Below are 20,731 nucleotides of genomic sequence, written 5' to 3' on the forward strand. Positions count from 1 at the left end.
GGAAGATGGAGAGAGACTTTTACATGACAGTGGACAGGGCAAGGGGGAATGGCTTCAAAGTCAGAGGGAGTAGGCTTAAATTAGACATTCGGAAGAAATTCATTACAGTGCTCCTGGTGAGGCACTGTAGCAGGTTGCCCAGAGGAGTTGTGAATGCCCCATCCCTGAAGTGTTCAAGGCCAGGTTGGATGGCTTTTTAGCCTGGTTTAGTGGAAGCAGTCCCTGCCCATGGCAGAGGCTCGGAACTAGGAGTCTTTAAGGACCCTTCCAACCCCAACCATTCTTCGATTGCATGACCCCGTATTTTAGGGCTCCGGATCTCCCATGATGGTCTTTCCGCGGCTCTCCGCCCAAACTTTTCAACTTGGAACTGTGGGGCGGGGTGTGACCACGCGATGATCTGGAATCACAAACGTCACTGGCAGGTGCGGGGTGTGGAGTTGGACCCGCTCGGTCGCGGCGGCAGCCCCAGAACCCACAGAGGCAGGACCCGGCCCCGCCGTCCCTCCCGCCCCACAGGGCAGCGCCTCCCGCCGCCCTCCACACGAGAGGCGCACGCGCCCGCGCGCTCCGGCCCGGCGATTGGCGGTAGCGGCCGTGACGTCATCGCAGCGCGCCGGCAGCAGCCCCGCGCCCCGCTCCTGAGGGGAGCGCGCCGTGCTCGCGCCGCTGCCCGGGCCCCATCCCGCCCTGCCGCCGGTCCGCGCCGCTGCCCCGGGGGCCGGCCCGGGCCCGCCCTGCCCGCCGCTCCCGTTCCCGTTCCCTGCCGCCTTTCCCGCTGCGCCACAGGTGCGTGTGGGGCCCGCCGCCCTGAGATAAGGAGGGACGCCGGGGGAGCGCGGGGGAGAGGGAGAGAGGGTGGATGGGCGGATGGATGGTTGGGCAGGAGCCTCCCCGCTGCCTGACAGCGCCCCTGGCCGCGCGTTCCTCTGGCAGCGTTTTACTGTCTGTATTAGACCGGCCCTGCCGGCTCTCTCCCCTTCATGGCTCTTCCCTCAGGAAGCTTAGGAATATGAGCCTCTACAATTTGGACCGGTTCCGCTTCGAGAGGAAGGCGAAGGGCGCGGAGCAGGTGTCGGTGTCGCCGTCCCCGCCGGCCGCCTGCGCCGAGGCACCTGGCGCTGCCGTGCGGGCCCCCGGAGCGGAGGAGGAGGAAGGTGCGGGTGACAACAAGAGACCGGGCACTCCGGCTTCGGACGTGACAGAGAGAACTGGTGAGTCACGTGTTTTGCATGAAGGGCAGTGGAAGTCCTTAATTTCTACAAATGAAGTAATTGTCTTTTGTTTTGGTGTTTGTCATTTTGGGTTTTGCCCCCTTTTTTTTTTACAAATGTGTTGTTCTGTGCAAACCTTTCACAACAATTTCCACTCAAGTGTCCTCATTTGCAGCAGTGTGTGCTCTCATTGAACATGTGCATTTACGGGCAAGTCGTTAGCCTTCTGAAATAACTTGTTTTTTTCAATTGATTAAGTAAGTTTCAGATTAAATGTTGAAAGAGTGTTGTGTTTTCCTATTTGTAAACTCTATTTACTGATACTTATTTTATGCTAGCGTTTCAGTGTTTTTGAGGAAGAAATGGCTTTTACTTTTAATTGCCTGATAGATGCAACACTGTAGACTTAATTTTCTCAGTAGAGGCCTTGTCTTATGTATCATGCAGCATTACAGATGGAATTGAAACGATAGGGAACAGTTTCTTTTCACTTGGGCCTGGTTTTGTAAAGAGCTGAGAGACCTGGTACTGATTCTCAGAAGCTGACTGTGTTACTGGTTTTGTTGTAGTGTTTGTCCTCTTGGGGCAGAAGCTTGGGGTTTTCATGGAAATGTCAAAACCTTGATTGTGTCATAGTGTGTTAGTTTCCTTTGGCTGAGACTGAGTAGGGATGTGCTGTTGCTGTCTGGATTTGCTGGTTAATACTAAGGACTGAAATTGCTGTTGGCTGTGTAATCACATTCACCAGTGTGTTTTTCCTGTTACTGAGGCATTTGAGAAGCAGACAGTATCTCCTGCTGATTATTTTATTATTTCTCAGACATAGCATATGACTTGTGGTATAGCTGTCAAATTACAGGTGTTACAGGAGAGATCAGACAGACTTTGAAAGTGCATTTATTCAAAAAATGAAACAATGTCTCTTGATGTTGTTTAACTGCATTTTTTGGCACGTGACTTTCTCTTGGTGCAAGGCAGTTTTTCACAACACCTTATCTAGGTAATAATAGAGAACCATTCATGCACAAGGAGTTCCTCTTTTAAAACTGAATGAAGTCAGAATTACAGAAGGTGGATATTTACTCTTCCCTAAAGTTTGCTTTAGTGCAGGTTGACTGTTGTCAGTTGATTGGAGTGCTCTTGTGTTTACATTAGTAAATACCAAGCAGTGTTCTGTGTTAAATATGTAAAACATGTAAGTTGCCAGTCTGGAACTAGTAACCTGTTGCAAAGAATTTTGGTGACAGGGAGACTTTACAGAAGAAGTGAGCAGCTGTTAGTTCTGGTTCCTGCTGATGTGTCTTTGCAATGCGTGTATGGCACAATGGGCACTCTGAGGAAGTGCACTTTGGAGCAGGTGCTCCCTTCCTGATGGTGGTGAATCATTGTCTTGTGCTCTGGAGGAGTTACTGAGTGCAGGGGCCCTTCTTGAGCTCTCAGTGTAGTTGTGCAGTAATGCATGGTGCTGCTTGTTTTGTGCCTTAGTGGTTTGGGGATTTACTTTATTTTGGTGTTGTGCTTCATCCTTTAATCTGCTTGTGGACTTTGTCAGTGTAAGCATGTAGCTGGACCAACAGATTTCATTGCTTGTTTTTCAAAATGCTGGTTTCCCTTTATTTCAGTTCTGCAGGACTGTGGAGAAGGGGTGTGGCACCCAATTTAGAGGCATTAGTTCAGGTACAAGGTAATAAAAAGAAAGGTGAAGGCCAGCCTAAAAGATATGGAATGCCAGGCTGAGTGCTTGTGAGGAAAACTGGTGGGAGATGGTGGTAGCTAACAGTGAAACAGGGTAGAGTGCAAGAACAGGCAGAACTGCAGCAGGTGTCCAATTGAAATAAACATCCATGGGCACAGATGCTGGTGGAGAACTGGGGCACTAATTAACATTTAAAATTGAGGTGTAATTAGTAGTGCTCTGCAAATACATAATACTTCATCTTTCACAGATATTGAGTGTTTAAAGAAGATCAAGTGGTTTATTGACTTTTTTTCTCCCACTTATTTGCACATGAATGTTATGTAACCCCTTTAAAGAATTAATAACCTTTTAAGAAATGAAATCACATTTTCTGCGTCTACAGAAGATAACAAAAAATTAAACACTCAGATTTTGTCTGCGTGATATGAGGCACTTAAATGTAATAGAGAAGACTAGATTTGATGAGCAGATGCCTGTCCTCCTTGTTTCCTAATTAATGTCATGAAGACAAAATTTTTCTTGGTTTGGGTCAAATAAAACAGTCAGGTTTTTTTGTTGGGTTTGTTATTGCTGAGTAGTCATGGAAATGCCCAAAGCTGAGTTTATGTCACTCTCTGCTGTTAACTGCACCAACAAGTCAGGCTATGGAGTTGTTCTGTGTGAGGAGCAGTTTACACCAGGCTCACCAAAATGACTTGTCCTGATGCTCAGTGAATCATGTGAGGACAGCAATTACTCAGATTTCTTCTGAGGACAAAGTGATTGACGAAATACTGATACAAGTAAAATACAAGAAACCGGGGAAAGAAGAGGAGCGTGATCTTTATATCACTTATACAAACAAAAATGCTACTAAATCCCTAATAACTTGGTTGGTTTTCTTTTGCTGACAACTTTGACATAGTCCAACCACTGTGTGGATCTAAAAAGAATTTAAAAATCTTTATCCTTGGTAGCACAAATAGTTTAGTATAATTTCCAAGAGATTTCTTCATATTTCTGTTTTATCAAATGCCCTGAAATCCAACAAAGTATAGGATTGTCTAAATGTCATCCATCTTCAAAAAGTATAGTCAGATGTTGTCTGTTGTGTCATGAACCATCATTACCTTTTTAGCTATTTTCTTTAGTTTTGTTTTCCCAGAACAAACTAATATTGGTAAATGCTTCTGTACCCCCTTTGTGTCTGTAGGTCGTGCTTCTCATTCCTTTGTGTTGGACATTCATCCTTTATGCTTTAATAAGCAGTTTGTGGTGTGATGGCCACAAGAATTGTTCATCTTTGTACACTTGTCTGTGCTCAAAATTACACAGACCTGCAGTGACTTTGCAGCCAGGTTGTAAGGAATAATTCTGCACTGCATTTACTGAGGGATAGAAACCAATTCTGGGGACAGTCACCAAATTATATATGGTAGATATCTCTAAAAAGAGCTGGAAAAATACACTGGAGTTGCTTACTACAGTTTTTCATGCAGATGAGTATTGTTTACTCAATAGTAATATTTATTGAATCTCTTAATCTGTTAAGGAAACAAGCATCTTAATTTTCATTTAGATGTTTTTAATTTTGTAAATAGCTCAGTATACTAAGATAATGAGATTAGTCTACACTGTTGTAGAAATGGAGCAGAACTGTACCAGAAGTGCACAAATTAGAATAATTACCAACATGAATTTCAAAATGAGGCCTTTATTCAGGTCTCAAAAAGCCATGCTTACTAAGCTTCCAAAAAGAATTGAAATAGAAGTTGTAAAATAAATTAAACTACAATATATAACCCCATTATTGATGGCTGATTTTGTTGATGTCCTCTCTCTACTGTTTGAATATGTATCCTAAATGACTACACTTTGAGATTGTAATGCTCAGAGCTCACTTGCACTGGCACTGCTCTTTTTTGTTCTGTTGTCATTTTCTCTGGGATCTGTGGAAGTTCTTGTTTTTTGCTTATTCTCAGTTCATAGAGTGTAATTCTACTTGGAGTATTTCTGGAAAGAAGTGATGACTGCAGTATCAAGTGAAGTTTTCTAAGGGTTCATAAGAAGATAGGTTGAAGTAATCATTGTTTTAAAAGGGCAGCTTTAAGAAGTACCTTAGAGTAATACTGACATCTAGGATTATTTTAGCCAATGGAAAAGACTTTTCTTTGAAAAGGGAATTCTTATTACCATGTAGGCTTGAGCAGCATGTGCTTGATGCTGCTCTCCAAAACTAGGTGGAAGTTACTTTCTATTTGACAATGCTTGTTGGACAATGTTAGTAAATGTGGTAAGCCTCTTAAGTATTGCCTCAGTTTTTGCTGTGGTTTTACCTTTGTTTTTACTTGGGAGAGAAGCTGGCTTTCTCAGAGTTAGGTGTATGATTTGTGTAGGAGGCTGTGTTTAGAATTACAGGGCAGTGGATTCTCTTTTTGTGGTAGCAAAAATTGGTGGTTGTTGTTGGGTTTTGATGTTAATGTGTGCATACAGGGATATTTATGAGTGTTCCTATTTCTGGCCTCAGAGTCAAAATCTGGTCTTATGGTTGCAGGCATTCCTTAATAGTTCTTTTGAATTGCTTGTAATCAGAAAATTCTGCCTCCAACAATTACATATTGTTGCTATGACTTTCATCTATTACTACTGTACAAAGTTACAGTTTGCTCTAAATATGAGCATTCCTTATTAAATGTGTGATTTCTGCTTCCTCCCCAGTTAGTAGGGTACTCTGTTCAGTGGGATAGGTGGAGGAAGTGCAGAAGATTGGGCTTTTTTTTGAGAGGGAGAATGCTTTTTTTTTTCATCAGGTAACTCAGCATTTTTTAAATATGGAAGTTAGGAGCTGTCATGAAGACTGGACAGTAATTGCTAAATAAAAATAAAATGAGAAATCACTAAGTGAAACAGTAAATACTCTTTATTTAGATATAAATCTTGTCTAAGGTTTATACTGTAGAATAAAACTACTTTTAAGACTGTCATATTTTTGTAAAATTTCCTTGTGTTTTTCCTTTAAATTCAGTAAGGAAGCCTCTTAGCAAAGTTGTCATGAGCACCTGTCAATTCTGTGTCACGCTGCTTACAAGGAGAATTTGTTTGAAATTTAGTCTAATCTACAAGGCAAAGATCCATGAAAACTGCCTTGATCTGTTCTCTTAATTCAGTATAGATCTGAAATTCTCATGTTTCTTATAGGCCTGGTCTGATATTGAATCACATATTTTAATGTGTTTTGTATTTCTATCCTACTGTCGTAGCCTTTGCCCTGATAACCCAACTTCATAATGTTCCCAAAGGTCTCTCTTGCTCCTCTCCTGTATTCATCTAAAAACTTAATCAGTTTTCAGATGAAGCAAGTGCATCAAGGACAACACATCTCCTTGCTAAAATGGACAGATAGAAGAAGGTATTGCTCAGGAAGCTTCCATTGCCAGCATGTTGATCTTGGATGCAGGGAGGTCTGTCTTGGAACTGTGTACTACTACTTCAGAACTAATAATTTTTATGCATTCCTAAATTTGCATGTGTATAGGCTTTTCAAAATAAGATTAATTTGCCAAGTGAGACTTTTGCCTCTTGTAAAAATCATTGCTATAATCCTATATTGTGTTTTGAAAGTGATAGCAAAGACTTAGATTTTGCTAACTCTACTAAAACTAGGTCTTTTATCCCAGATGATGGAATTAGACACCATGTGGCTTCTTTCTGCATTTGACTATCAGATTAATTTATTCTAGCTTCATCTGTGTCTACTGTCTGCTGGCAAATTAGCCTTGCAAACTGATGTTACATTCTAGTAATTTGACTTAGCAAGTTTCTACATTACTGAATGGAGAGAGAAGAAACTACCTTTACTTCTAGCCAAAACTGTGGTTCCAGAGTTAGCAGCATCCCTGGTGCTTGGTTCACAAGCACATGGGTTTTAAAAAAGGATGGGTGTGTTTAGGGGGAGAGGATGCCTGTGATACTTTGTTTTGTTATGAGAATTAAAGATCTTTTTACATGAGGACTTCCTGTGACAGTAGTATCACTAAAACACAGCTTTCCCAGAAGCTGGTGGCTGACTCTGCTGCCCCTTATCCTGGATTTTTCCTGTGTGTGGTTAAGGTCACCTTGTAGAGGGATCCATTCAGTGCAGGTCGCTCAGTGGCTCAGGTTGAGCTGTGGGTGGGGAGAGCCCCAGCCAGGGGGCAGGGAAGTGCTGACCCCTTGCACAGAGGTCCCAGGTGCCCATGGCCCTGCCAGGCACAGGACACTCAGGAGCTGATGGCTCCAGACTTGCCTGCACTTAGAATGTGAGCGTGTAAAAGCCCGGGATTTTTTTGTGGGGGGTTTTTCCTCAGAGGCACCAGCTGGAGCTGTGGTTTTGTTACTGTACCTTGATTAAATGATATTGGGGATCTAGACATCTGAGGGTGCTCTGGAAAACCTTGTATGACTCTGTGAGTGTGGAATCTATAGCTGCAAAAGGGTCTTGGTCCCAGCTCAGATGCTGCTGCCAGAGTGGCTCCTGGATTGTTGGACAAGGAAGGCTTTTAACAACCTGAAGTCTTAAGCCTTCAATGATTGCTCTTTTGAACTGTCACTGAACCCTTGTTGATGTTTCCTTATAGACACTAAGTTACACTCACCTCCATCCTTTTAGCCACTGTGAAGCTCCATTTTAAAGTTGTTTTCTTCTATTTCTGTAGTGTACTCTGTAACATTTGGTGCCATATATTTTTAGTTTATTGGGTGCCTTTGCCTTTCAAAGCCTTTGCAGTTTCCTGTGTCAGCAAATATCTTGTACTTCTAGGATTTATCATTTTTCTCCTTTCATTCAGTGCTGCCACAGTGTGTTATTTAAAATTTATTTTCCACGAGATTTCTTTCATACAGAAAATGTTCTCTGCAGCTGTCATGTTCTCTGCTCTATACATCAATTTTTCTCTCTTCATAGAGAAAAGAGAGAAATGTGCTTTTGTTTCTGTCCATGTTCTGATAAGCCTGGAAGTAGTTCAGAGGACTTTGCTTATTATTCATTTATCTAAAAACAAGTATTTATTTGTTCATTTATAAATAGTTATTTACCTGAAATATATGTTCTCTTAAATGTTGTAATATAAAAATTGTTTGATGTAAGAGAGCTGAAGATCCTTTGCCAGGTAAGTTCCCACTTTAAGAAATGCAGCTGACAGGAATTTTGTGTGCATGAGAAAATGAGTTCTGTTTAACTGACTGTTGCGTCTCTGAAAACAGTCATAGCTACCTGATGCTCTGAGTAGAAATAAATATTTGAAGTCGTAAGTCATTGTCTCCTCTTTCTTCTCCCATTGAAATGTCTTGCACAGAGTATTCCACCATCCCAGAAACTCCTGAAGCCCAGAGGACAAGGAAAGTGTCTTACTTCAAGCGGCAGCGCCAGCGAGGGGTGCAGTTCCTGGATGGGTCTGACAGCGAGGATGAGGAGCCAAGAAGAAAAGGAGCCCAGGCCCCGAGGGCAAAGGTGGCCGTAATGTACGCTTTGAGCCACATTTCTGTCCTGTCTCTGCACCCCCAGGGGCTGTTCTCAGTTGAAACCCTGAAGTGAAAATCAGAGCCTAGGTTGAGTTCTTGTTTGCTCCTTTGGGATTCAGCTGCCCCTAACTAAACTTTACTGGTTTTCCAGGGAAGAAGTATGCTGGTAAAACATTTTCTCAGTGGGAGGAGTTCTGTGATGTTGAAACATGTGGTGTTTTTTCATTTATGCATTTGTGCCTTTGCCCTTCTGAAATCCTTTTAGTGCAACTTGAAAATGTAACCATAAAACACTTGCTTTACTAATTTTCAACTGTTGGAATTGGGTTTTTTTTGTATATGCAGCTGTATTTGACAGGGAAGCAAATAGAACTTCAGTGTGTTGTACAAGTCCTGAGGTAAACTTAAGTATGAGTTGTATGGTGTGTTTCCTATGCACAGTGAAAATTATTTCTTTCCTAAGTGATTTGGAAATTTATGTTTTTGAATGTGCTGAGAGGGAAGAGTCACTGTGGAGGAGTCGCTTGTGTGTGTGCTGAAAAGACAGTGTTGAGAGAGCAGGTGAGACAAGATGTAGATAGGCATCTGCAGCCATTTGCAACAGTGTAAAGGAACCCCTGCTAGTTATGTCTGTGTGGTGATTGTGCCCTCTAGATGTTCTTGTGCTAAGCAAAACAAGATGGCTTTACCTGCTTTTTTGATAGTCTAGTTGAATTAATGGGCAGAAAACTTGTGTGGGAATTGCAGCCTTAACAGGTGTTGCTTTTTGTCAGGTTTTCAGTCCTATACAGAGCCTGGAGTTATTAGGGGTTTACAGCAGAAGTGAAATAATGCATTTTTGTACTGCTGTTACCTGAAATGCTGATGTTGTGCTGTTTTTCTTTATTTAGTGTTTGCCCCCCAAAGTTTCAACTTAAGGGAGCTACTTGAAAAGGAGAAAAGTATTAGCAGTTACAAGTGAGCTCCTGCTTCTGCCTGTGATTTAAGTTCTAGATTGTGCAAGGAGACAGAGGTGGCCAGCTGGTTGCATGCATCAAATTGGCTTGTGTGCAGTGCTGTGTGAATGGAGTTACTCTGCTTCTGGGATCAATCCCACCTGGAAGCAGCTCAAGGGGTTTTCTGTCATATAGAGCTGATGCTGATAAGCCACACAGGATGCAACTTGTAGAGCCATTGCTTCCTGTTCCTATGCTGTGTTGCTGTGGCTGGGAGTGAGAGATGGACAGCAAGGTGACTCCCTGGTGGGGTTGATGACCATGAGACTACATCGTCTTGTGCTCCTCAGTATTCCTGTGTAGCCACCAGGCACCTCAGTGCCTGACACTTTGTCCCAGTATGCCAGCTCGGGTGCAGATTGATGTGTACAGAGCCCACAGGGCTGTGGCACAAGTGGCTGTTCTGGTCGAGCTAACAAACAAATGGAGAGTGGGGCAGGAGTTAGCTGGGATCTGTCCAGGCTTAGCTCTGGCTCATGCTGAATTATGGCTTTGCATGGAATCACTCAATTCATTGTCTGCATTGTGCATTTTAGTGCATGTGTTACTTAGTTTGTGGGGTTTTTTGGGGTTTTACTTCATTTTTGCAGAGTATCCTAGCTTCCCTTGTTCTGAACAAGGCACAGAACAGAAAGTGGAAAGTTTAGAGTAGAAAACACATCTTTCCTAAAGAAAATTTGCCATGGCTTGTGCTACCAGAGGGTTGTTGTCTGGAAAAAAAAGCAGAATCTAACACAAGGATTTTTTGGGTCAGAGTTGCTCAGCAGTTAAATGAGTGTTTCTTTATGCTTGATAAGAATGTGATTATACACAGAGGACAAGATTTATGATGTATGCAACTCTGGCTTTGTTGAAAAGTGTCTAGATGTTATTCCCTGATAGGAAAGGATAGGATAATTGCAGTGTCACCATTTTCATTTGGATTGACTTTTTCTTTTTCATATGCACTTTTTACAAGAAACCTTCCTTATCAAGGTAAAAAGATCAGAAAAATGCCAATAGATTTTAATATGATACTTAATGAAGTGGTTTTTTTAAGTGGAAGGAGGATTCATGTTTTGAGGCTTACAACTCAATGCCTTGATGGACTGAAGAATAATTTGGATTCTCTCTTGTTACTTCCTTACTCTTAAGAGTAACCAGAGAGTCCTAGTAGCTGTGTGTGCCTTTTGAAAAGGGAGGAAATAGTTCTTTGATGAACAGTTACCTGTGTGTATCTTCTATGTAAGTGATACATATCAATTTTTTTTCCAGAATTCTAATGCAATCTGCCTGTTGCAACTGCTAAAAATAGATATAGTGAGGAATACCAGGTTTATTTTTAGTCTTTTACCTATATTTATGTAGAGGCACGTGCAGGCAAGCCTTTCTGATGGTGAAGTCCCTATTAAATGGCAAACTCCATATCATTCCATTAATTTTGCCTTCCCAAAAGGAGGTTTTATTGTCTATGGGAGGAAGGAGGATGGGAGACTGGTGCTTGGGTTCAGTCTTATCTGTGCAGCTAATATTCTGGAAGATACATAGGGGTTGCTTTTCCTGCAAATTAGTGTTAATAATCTGTCTTTCAGTAAATTCAGAACACTATCTTTTTTTTCAGAAAGGCTCTTGCCACATTTATACATTTAAGATGCTGCACGAGGAGCTTTGAATTTTCTTTCTCAGTGAGCCAAGAGCTAGGACAGAGTTAATACTGCACCTGGGAAGTGTTTACAAAGAACCTAATCTACATCTGTTTGTCTGTTGGGGAAATAAACACTAGCAAGGCTGTTTAAAATAAACTTGGGGTAGTCTGATGTAATTCAGGTAGCTGAAACTGTTCAAGTAGCTAAACTTTATTAAGATGGTTGTTATTAAATTATCAATAATCTTTGATAATTTGAGGGTAAGTGATGTTATTTTGCTAGTCCATTCTTCCCTTCTTTCCTTTGCCAAGTTGAAATTGTTTAGTGCAAAGAGGACACTGTACTTGATACATGCCTGACTTTGTCCTGAGTAGAGGTGTCCCTTTGCATGCAAGTTGATTCAGTGTTACTGAATGCATCTCAGTGCATTTAGTGCAGTCCTGGTGGGTTAGTTTACAGTCATGTTCTGGTAGAGTAGAACATTCATAAGCAAAAAGAATTTTAATTATTTTTTCTTCCCCTGTACATTGTAGCTCTGAACCATCTGATGATGATGACCGGCCTGAGGAGGAGATGGCCCAGCAGGCACTTGTAAATGGTGAGGAGCAGCAGCCAGCTGTGAAGGAGCATCTAGAGAAGGATGCCAGGGACTCAAAGCTGCAAACAATGAAGGAACGTTTTCCCCAAAGAAGTGACCAAGAATTATTAAAAGTAATAATACTAAGTTCTTTGATTTATTTTGATGATTGTTTTATAGGATTTTATAGGCAGTTTTTCTAAGCTTCTGACTTCATTACAGGGTACAGTCTTGTGGTGAGTTAATGTTGTCTGAATGCTAGGTACCCACTAAAGCTGCTCTGTCACTTTGCTTCTCAGCTGGACAGGGAAGACAATAGAATGAAAGACTTGTGGATCATGATAAAGACATGGAGAGATTGCTCACTAGTTACTGTAATGGGCAAAACAGACTCAACTTGTGGAAAAGATTTAATTTGTTACTGATCAGATCAGAGTAGGGTAATGAGAAATGAATGCAAATCTTAAAACACCTTCCCCCCACCCCTCCCTTACATTGGGGTTTAACTGTATTTGTGATTTTCTCTGCCTCCTTCCCCCTCATACTAGTGAGGCCTGGGAATGGGATATGGGAGCTGCAGTCAGTTCATCAGCCTCCCTCAGCAGGAGGACTCATCACACCCTTCCCTTGCTCCAGATTGGATCCCTTTCCATGGCATGCAGTTCTTCAGGAACAAGCTGCTCCCTTGTGGGTCCCTTCCATAGGGTCCCCAGTCCTGCCAGCAAACGGCTCCAGCAGGGCCCTTCTCTCCACGGGTCCTGCTGGGATCCTGCTTTCAGGGGGCTTCCCATGTAGTCATAGCCTCCTTTGGACGTGCACCTGCTCTGCTGTGCTGTTCTCCATGGGCTGCAGGTGGATCTCTGCTCCACCTTGGCCTCCATGGGCTGCAGGGACACAGCTGCCTCACCATGGGCATCACCACAGGCTGCAAGGGAATCTCTGCTCCAGCAGAGCACCTCTAGCCTTTCCTTCACTGACCTTAGTGTCTGCAGGGCCATTTCTCTCTCATGAATTCCCCTTCCTCTCTCCTGCTGCAGGTGTGTTGATCCTTCCTATTTCCCTACCCCCTTTCCTTCTTAACCTGTGATCTACTGGTGCTGCCAGTGTCCCTGATGGGCTTGGCCTTGGTCAGCAGCAGGACTGTCCTGGATCTGACTGCCACTGGCACTTTTGGATGCCAGAGAAGCTTCTGGTGGCTTCTCACAGGAGCCACCTCTGTAGCCCCTGCTGCTGTCAAGCCTTGCCGTGCAAACACCATGCAGCTTTTGATTATTGTTTTGTTAATAGCAAAGGGTAAAAATAACATTTTAGGGGAAGTACAACTGTGTAACATTTCCACATGCATGGGAACTTGGATATCTATAAAAGTGAATATATAGACACACACTTCAAATAAACACCTTTAGGTAAGTTCAACAACAGTGAACTCCAGTGTATAGAAAATTTTTCAAGTATTTCTTGTGATGTTTAAGCTTAATTATGGCTATCCCAGTTGGTAACTGCTGTTGTTGGAATGAGCTAGCTGATGAAATGCAGTGGAATCGCTGCCATCTTCCAGTAGATGAAACACTGTGCAAGTTTACATTGATGGCATTTAACATGCAAAGATTTCAGTATTCCAGTGAGGCAAAGGGTAGGTTTGAACTTACTGTAATGTATTCTGATTAAGCTGATGTGGGACTTTTGGCCATTGTCCAGTGTACAATACAAATCTACAGGTAACTCCTTGCAAGTGAGATATGGTAGTTCATTACAGTAAAAGTAAAATATCTTTAGTACCATACAAGGCTATCATCATTTATAAAGCCAAATGTGTTTAAATTAGTCTGTAAAGTTTCCTGGTTTTTGAAGTGGCATTGAAGAAATACAGACATTTTACTGAAGTTCTTTGCTGGGTATTTTGTTTCCAAGTGAATCAAGCTTTATGCTTAGACTTCCTTTATTTTGGGAAGAGCAAAAGGTTTTCAAGTAGGAGTTTCTGAATTTTTCTCCTGAACATTAGAGTTAAAATCTGTTGTGCATGTCCAGAATGTATCTTTTGCAGTTTTTGGCTGCATAGAATTCGTCTGATTCAAAGAGTGATGAAAGTTCATTGTAGCTTAGTAACTTGCTAGAAATGCTATGTGGTGTGTCTCACTGCTGTTATGGGACTTAGCTACTGAACAGCATGTGAGGCTGATGGTGTTTGTTTTCAGGAGAATGCAAGATAGCTCCTGTATCAGCAGAACTTTGTAGAAAATGGAGACTATGCAGATTTTTTTTCTACAGTTACATGGGAACATTTTTAAGGAGGGCAGAGGAGTGTCAGGCAAATCTGTTGTTCCTTCATGAAGGATCTGGAGCAGGCTGTCCTGACAAACTTGGCACAACTGATGAATGCTATTAAGGAAAAAAATCACAAGTCTTTTGAAAAGGAAATTGTGCCAATGTAGCAAAATTGTAAGATGCAGTTTCCAAATGTGGACTGATACTTGGGAATCAGGATTCCTCATATCTTCATTTTTTGTGTTTTTTTTTTTTCCATATTCATAACATTTAAGCCATTTGCTTTTGTTGCTGTTACTGCACCTGCAGAAAGCCTTCTGGAAGTCTCAACATGCACTTTGTAAAACAGATTTGTGTTGAGATTACATTTGGATGGACAAACAATCTAGGACAGCAAGGATGTATTGATAAACATTTCATGCATGCACTTACAGGAAATGGACCAGTGCATCACAATAGTATTCAGACACTTTATGAATTAATAAATCAGAGGGTTTTATTATCTTGTTTTGTAATAGTGACATTGAACAGTGTTTGTAAAAAAGCTTCTAGGTAAATATGTGGAATACGCTTGTGAAGTAGGGAAGAAAGTGATAATAAGTGACATTGTATTCAAAATGTTAATTTGATACCTCTTGGTTTTGCTCTCGGATTTTATAATACATATATATTGGTGGGGAGGGTTTGTGTAAAAGTGTTTTTCAGTCACAGCTGATCCAGCATTGTCTTCCTCTGTTCAACTGGATTAAATTTCTCCACTTAGCAGTTGCCTTTTTTTTGTTTTGCAGCTGATAGAATCAGCATGCACAATGGATGAAGCAGTAGCTGCTGGTTTGAAGCTCAATGACAAAGGTATGTTTAACAAAAAAACCCCACAAAACAAAAACAAAACCCAAACTTTAGAAACTGTAGTTTAGAACCCAAACTTTAGTAGCTAATTCAGTGAAATTGGTTGGGAAGTGTTAAAAAGTGGTAAAGCTTCTGCTGAAAGTTAGAGCATTGTTTGTTTAGTGTAATAACACAAAACTGAATTTACAAGATTTGCAGAGACAAAAATGAAAAGAGAATGGGGAGCAAAATCTGTAAATAAAACCAGAAAGGAGAATTTTTTTCTGTGAAGCTCAGGATTGCTTTGCTTGTGGGTTTTTAAGTGATTCTATTCTTGCTGGTTCCTTTGTCCAGAACTTGAGGCAAATAGTAAAGGGTTAGCAGAAGTAATTCTAAATGTTCTAGGGGAGTAGTCTGGTAGTACAGAAAAATACACTGGGTATGTAGTTACTAATAAGTAGATATTGTTTATATCAAGGTCAGTTGCAGTTTTTGCTTCTGGTTGTTTTCAAGACCTGCTTGTAATTCTGAATAGGAACTCTTAGTCTTAAACACTAGACAGATCCCCCTGGTTCTCTAGCAAAACATCACCCAAACCAAGTTTTTGGACCCTCAGAGCTTATTTAGGGGTGTCTGTTCTGCACCTCAATTTATGCAGTCTCATACTGTTACCAAAACAAAGAAACAAAGCTAGACAAACACCCTAGCAGATTTTGTGGGAATGTGTTTTAAGTGTTATATGTGTTAAAGGGTCATAGTTCTTGGGCTTCGGGTTTGTTTCTTCACATCACCCAAGTCCAGGGTTAAGTCTTGTCTTGTATTTTTGATGTGTTGGAGTTGGTCAGGGAAGAGTGGAATTCTGATATTATAGAAAGCAGATCAACCATCTGTTTACAGTTCAGCTGTCCAAGGTTTTCCTGAGGGATCTTCATTGAAATTATGGAAAAAGCTATTTCTGATCACTCTTGATGATTTAGTTGTTTTGAGTAGTTCATGTATCTTTTCATGCAGGAACCTATGGGTTTGGAGCAATATGTATAGGAGAAAGCATAGGCTGAGGGAGAACTGTTGTACTCCTGTTTGTAGAGTACAGAATTTTTATTTAATTTCCCCTTTGTACTTAATGTATTTTAATTTTCTTATTTTCGTATCAAAGTGCAAAGATTTCTAACAATCTCCAAAAAGTTTTAAGAACATCCAGGCTGCTTTGAGTGAAAGGGATGCTTTTATGCTTTGGGTTGTTTGATAGGTTTTTTTGACCAACCACCAAACCACTTTGAATTTGTCACTGTGTGCATGGTCAGATTCTGTAGATGGAAATTCTTGGATATTGGCAACGGGAAGCAAGGCTGGCATGTTTTGAGAAATACACTTAGTGCTGCTGTTCCTGGAAGACTGATTATTTTTCAAGGGTTTTCATAATATTCAGCCAATTTAAGCTACTATCTATCCTTAAACTTTGCTGCAGTTCACAGTGTTTGAACTAAATCACTTTGATTTCTGGTATGTAGGCTCTGCCTTTTGGCCATTTTTGTGTTGATTTAAGAATGTTGTTTCACATCTTTTAAATATGAGCCACAGAAAAATCTTCTTGGCAGCAAAATTCTCACTAATCACTGCTGTTGTATAAAATATTTAGTTAGCAGTAAGCATGCCTGACAGTGATGGTATAAATCACCTCATTTTGGACACATTTTTTAAATATGGAGACATTACTGAACATCTGTTTGAACTGTGTCAATTTCAGATATGCTTTACTTGTTGTGAAATGTTGGCTGTGTGAGAGGTCAAGGCAAGATACAGTTTTGCTAAGCATGGCTTTGTGAAAAAAGTGTAGCCACGATATCCTTGAATTTTTCTGTCCTGTCAAAATGACAAAAAGCTTGTCTTTATAGCTTGAATTCAATAGTGGTGTAGAGCTAAAACAAGAAACAGTGCAGATTTTATAAAGGTATGAAGATTAGATGTGACACATTGAAAAGATGTGTCTAAGATGTGAAGTTGTAGTGATACCTTTTGCTTGTGATTTGTTTCTGGTGTTCTTTTCTTGAAAACATCAGAAGTGGGGGATGTGCTTCTGAGCTGAAGCCTGATGTAAATCTGTCTGGAATTCTCTGCTTTTTGAGCAGTCAAAAATTACTGGTTTCTTTTATCATGATGAGGGAAGTCACAGTAATAAAAGGGGTTTTTTTTTGTGTTAGAGATAGTAGCAAGTAACAGGGGAAATAATGACAGGTGCTCCTCTAAAGTCTGAGACCTTGGAGCTGCTTTTTTCATTGCTCATTAGTTGCAAAATTTCTGGGGAGAGCAAGGATTCCTCTGGAAGGCTGTGCTTGCACTCTGAGGACAATTTCTATCTGTAAGAGTTTCTTTATCCCTTCAGCCATATACTCCCTTAGCAAAGGAAGAAAAAGTTAAGTGTACTTTGTAAAGTGGATGTCTTCAGAAAGTTGGCTGGTTTTTTGTCATTTGCAAATATGGTGGGTTTCCAAAGACCACAGGTTGATTTTTAAATAAATCTGTTTATAGATTCCTGAGACCATGGATTTCCAGATCCTTTGTTTCAGTTCAATTGCCTCTAAAGTTGCTCATAATGGGGCTTTCTTCAAAGGCTATGGAGTGCTCAGCCCATGACCCAAAACCAGGAAAATCTTTGAAATATTCTTATATCCAGCCCATCTATTTTTTTAGGGCAAAGAGGTTTGCAGGGTCACTGTTCACATTCAGAATTATCCATCCTGAATTGAGCTTAAGAAATAATAGCACAAGGCCTCCAATGCTTGGCCCAGCAGCAGCCCCACAGCTCCTAGTTTGGATATCAAGACAACCACCCATTCCTCAGACTTCAGCTAGTAGCAGGCATTTTCCTGGCAGTATTGTTTAAGTTATTTAAATTATGCCTCATCTTTGGAAGTGTTCAAGGCCATGTTGGATGGGGGTCTGAGCAACCTGATCTGGTGGAATGTGTCCCTGACTGGAGCAGAGGTGTGGAACTAAGTGATCTTTAGTGTCCCTTCCAACCCAAATGTATGATTCTATGATATTTTTATCTAAATATATATAAATACATAGATGTTGAAAAAAATCTTAACAGTGTTTTCTGGTATCTCTTACTAGATCCTTACTTTAAGGAAGAGTTGCTAGTACTTTGCTTTTTTGGGGGGTGTTTTAATATTTTTTTCAATATTTTTATGCCACTTCTCTGATGTCAGAGTGAATGACTATAGTAGAAAATTTATTTGGAAGTATTTCCACACAAAGTGTCTTCTTGTATGAAGATTTGGCTACATAATGTTGTAGAGTTAAAACTATTTTGATCATCCAGACAGGCTTCTGGATGGGAAAGCAAATGTGCTTTTTGTGAGTGTGTGGGTGTTCTTTTTCACTGGTCTCCCAGGGCAGGCTGGGAGGGAGATGCTGGTATCAGACACCAAAGCTCTGCAGGCACTTGCTGTTCCAGAGAAGATTTAACTTCCAGTAGTATTTCAGATCGTGGACTAGGATTTTTCACAATAATTTGTTCTGGTAATGCTGCTTCAAGCCAAGCTGGTGTGCAGAAATACTGGTAATGTCTTCTGGCCTTCATGAGCCACGCACAGCAGCAGTCTGGAAGTGCACCTGGCTGGGCAGGCCTCAATGCTGAGATGATAATCTCTTGATAATCACCAGGGCCCAAAGACAGTCAGAAAGTTATGGCTCATGTGGAGTGTTTGTAAGTGATAAGGTTATCACAGACTTAATATGCATAGTTTTCTTTGAGATGTGTAGATTTAATGTTGAAAAGCATTTGGTAACTGCTCTGGTGTGCACCTGAGCCAGAAATCAGTCACCAGTGATTCCAGATTGGCAGTGATGTACATATTCCAGCACACATATGGGCTTCAGCCTGGGAGAAATACCAGCTTGAATAAAACCAGACACCGATACACCTTTATGCAACTTGTGTGTAATAACATGTGGTAACTATTAAAAAAAGAATAATAAAATGCTATTCTTCTCATATACAACAATGGTTGTTGTATATGAGAAGTAATTACTTGATTAATTAATTGCCAGACAGCTGAAAATAACTTAGAGGTAAATAAACATGTACCTTCAAGCAGCTGCTTTGCTTCAAGTTTCAATGTATCTGTGCTCTGTAGCAGGAAACTTATGGAGACTGCTAAACATTGTGCAGGTAACAAGTAGCTACTGCATTGTTGTAGTAAGTAAAATAACCTGCTGTTTTGGAGTGAACTTAAGGAAATGAACTAATTCTTTTTTTTTCATCTCAATTCTTTTGGAAGCTGCCTCTGGTAAAAGGAAACAAAGAGATTCTCCCACAAATTGCAAAACAAAAAATGAACGAGTTGCAAAAAAGTCAAAAATCAGTTATGTAAGTACTGTGCTTTTCTCTTTGTGCATTGTAAAATAAATGGAATTACCTGACTTGGTCAGTGACAGTGATGTGTTTTATCAGAAAATTAAGTCAAATTAGATCTTGCCATTTGGATGAGATTTTTGTATTTCTTTTATTGTTGACTTTCTGAATGGAATGACCTGCTTTGCTCTTTAGTGCTTGTGGCTTTGTATCACACCAGCCACTTCACTGCTTTTTGTGCAAGCAGTTGATGGCAGGTAGCAGGGAGGCTCTGAGCACTATTCAGTTTTTATGAGCAGCAGTGGGAATTACAGGCTCTGGATCACTTTTTCTCCTCGGGTCATTCCTTGTATTTCTTCAAGCACATCAAGTTAACATATTTTGCTGTATCTTCTGCTCTTCTTTGTTATAGATGTTGCTTATATATTTGAAACTATGACTTGGGGAAATCTTTAAAAATAATGACTTGGTTGCATTTAAAGGAATGACTGCTTTGACCTCTGCTAATAAATGGGAGCTATGTCATGATCATGGTGCATTCAGGATGGTATTTGGCAGCTTTGCACAGTCCTGCAGTGCTGTCATGAGGCCATCTCCCAGGCATCCCAGGAGACATCCTTGAAAGCCACTTACATAGAAAAAGAGAATTATACATAAATACTGGAGGCTGGATGAGGGAGGATGACTGTGTTGAAATTTAGACTACTGTTGTCCTCAGACAGAACCAATTAAAGAAAACATGGTTTTCTCTTAAAGCAAAAATATTACAACTCATTTGTAACTCCTCCTTCCTGAAAGAGAGATGTGAACTGGGTTTGTTCCTCCTCACCAATCCCCTGGGTTTGGATATGAAAGGAGGCTTTAGTTAATGATTAACCAGCCAGGCTAGCAAACAGTGCTCCACTGGACCTGGTTTTATATATCAACTTGATTTCTGTTCTTAACAGTTTCATTACAATTAAAGGGGGAAGGTTTAGAAAAAACCAAATGTGGAATATGGATTTTTGGAACTCATTCTAGGGAACTGCAGTGAGAACTTGCATGGTTTTTTTTTCTTAGTTTTGCTTTTCCTTGTGGTTCCTAAGACCAGCATGTACTTGGGCAGCTCTTCTGTGGACTGTAGCTGCTCTCTTAGTGACACTAACACTCACTGAGGAAAGGAATAATGTCCTCTGTTACTCAGAGTGCCTCTGGGTGATGTGGTTTGTGCTCCTTCAGCCAAGTAAGTGTTGGTATCTGCTGTAGACAAGTAGCTCTGTAACCACTTTGCATTCAGAGCTCCAGGAAGGAACTGGTGTAGTTCTTTGTGGTGAATGCAAAGCACAGCAGTTTGTGGCCCGTGGAAGTTTTGGCACTTGTGAACTTCCATTTTGCAGTCTGGTTGTAGCTGTTAGTGAAGCTATTGTTGATGAAAAGTTTTACCAGTTTTTGATGTGACTCCACGATGCTGACTCCACATAATATTTGTGAAATTTTTTACCCATAAGTCTTAATATAAACACAGCATTTGACATCTTTGTAGGCTGTGGTGGGATAAACACCACATGCTTAGTAAGCTAATCTGATCACCAATCCTGACATCTTCTGCCTTAAGTATCGTCCAGAATTGCTAAGAACTTTTGATTTTAAACAAAATAAACTAGACAGTTCTATATTATTTATATTTTGGTACATGATTTTGCACTGTGTG

General features: G+C 40.8%; 1 protein-coding gene across 1 annotated transcript in view; it reads left to right on the forward strand.

Annotated features, from left to right (window-relative positions):
- The first annotated feature begins 631 nt into the window (after positions 1–631).
- Positions 632–20,731, forward strand: part of SMARCAD1 (SWI/SNF-related, matrix-associated actin-dependent regulator of chromatin, subfamily a, containing DEAD/H box 1) — a 40,494-nt gene continuing 20,394 nt past the window's right edge. Inside the window, exons 1-6 of the mRNA XM_059471016.1 lie at positions 632–789; positions 1,000–1,214; positions 8,226–8,391; positions 11,545–11,722; positions 14,642–14,705; positions 18,968–19,056. Of these exons, the coding sequence (XP_059326999.1) occupies positions 1,013–1,214; positions 8,226–8,391; positions 11,545–11,722; positions 14,642–14,705; positions 18,968–19,056 (699 nt within the window). The 5' untranslated portion in view covers positions 632–789; positions 1,000–1,012. The remainder of the gene's footprint in view (positions 790–999; positions 1,215–8,225; positions 8,392–11,544; positions 11,723–14,641; positions 14,706–18,967; positions 19,057–20,731) is intronic.

Source organism: Ammospiza nelsoni, chromosome 4 (genome assembly GCF_027579445.1).
Source record: "Ammospiza nelsoni isolate bAmmNel1 chromosome 4, bAmmNel1.pri, whole genome shotgun sequence".
Lineage (NCBI taxonomy): Eukaryota > Metazoa > Chordata > Aves > Passeriformes > Passerellidae > Ammospiza > Ammospiza nelsoni.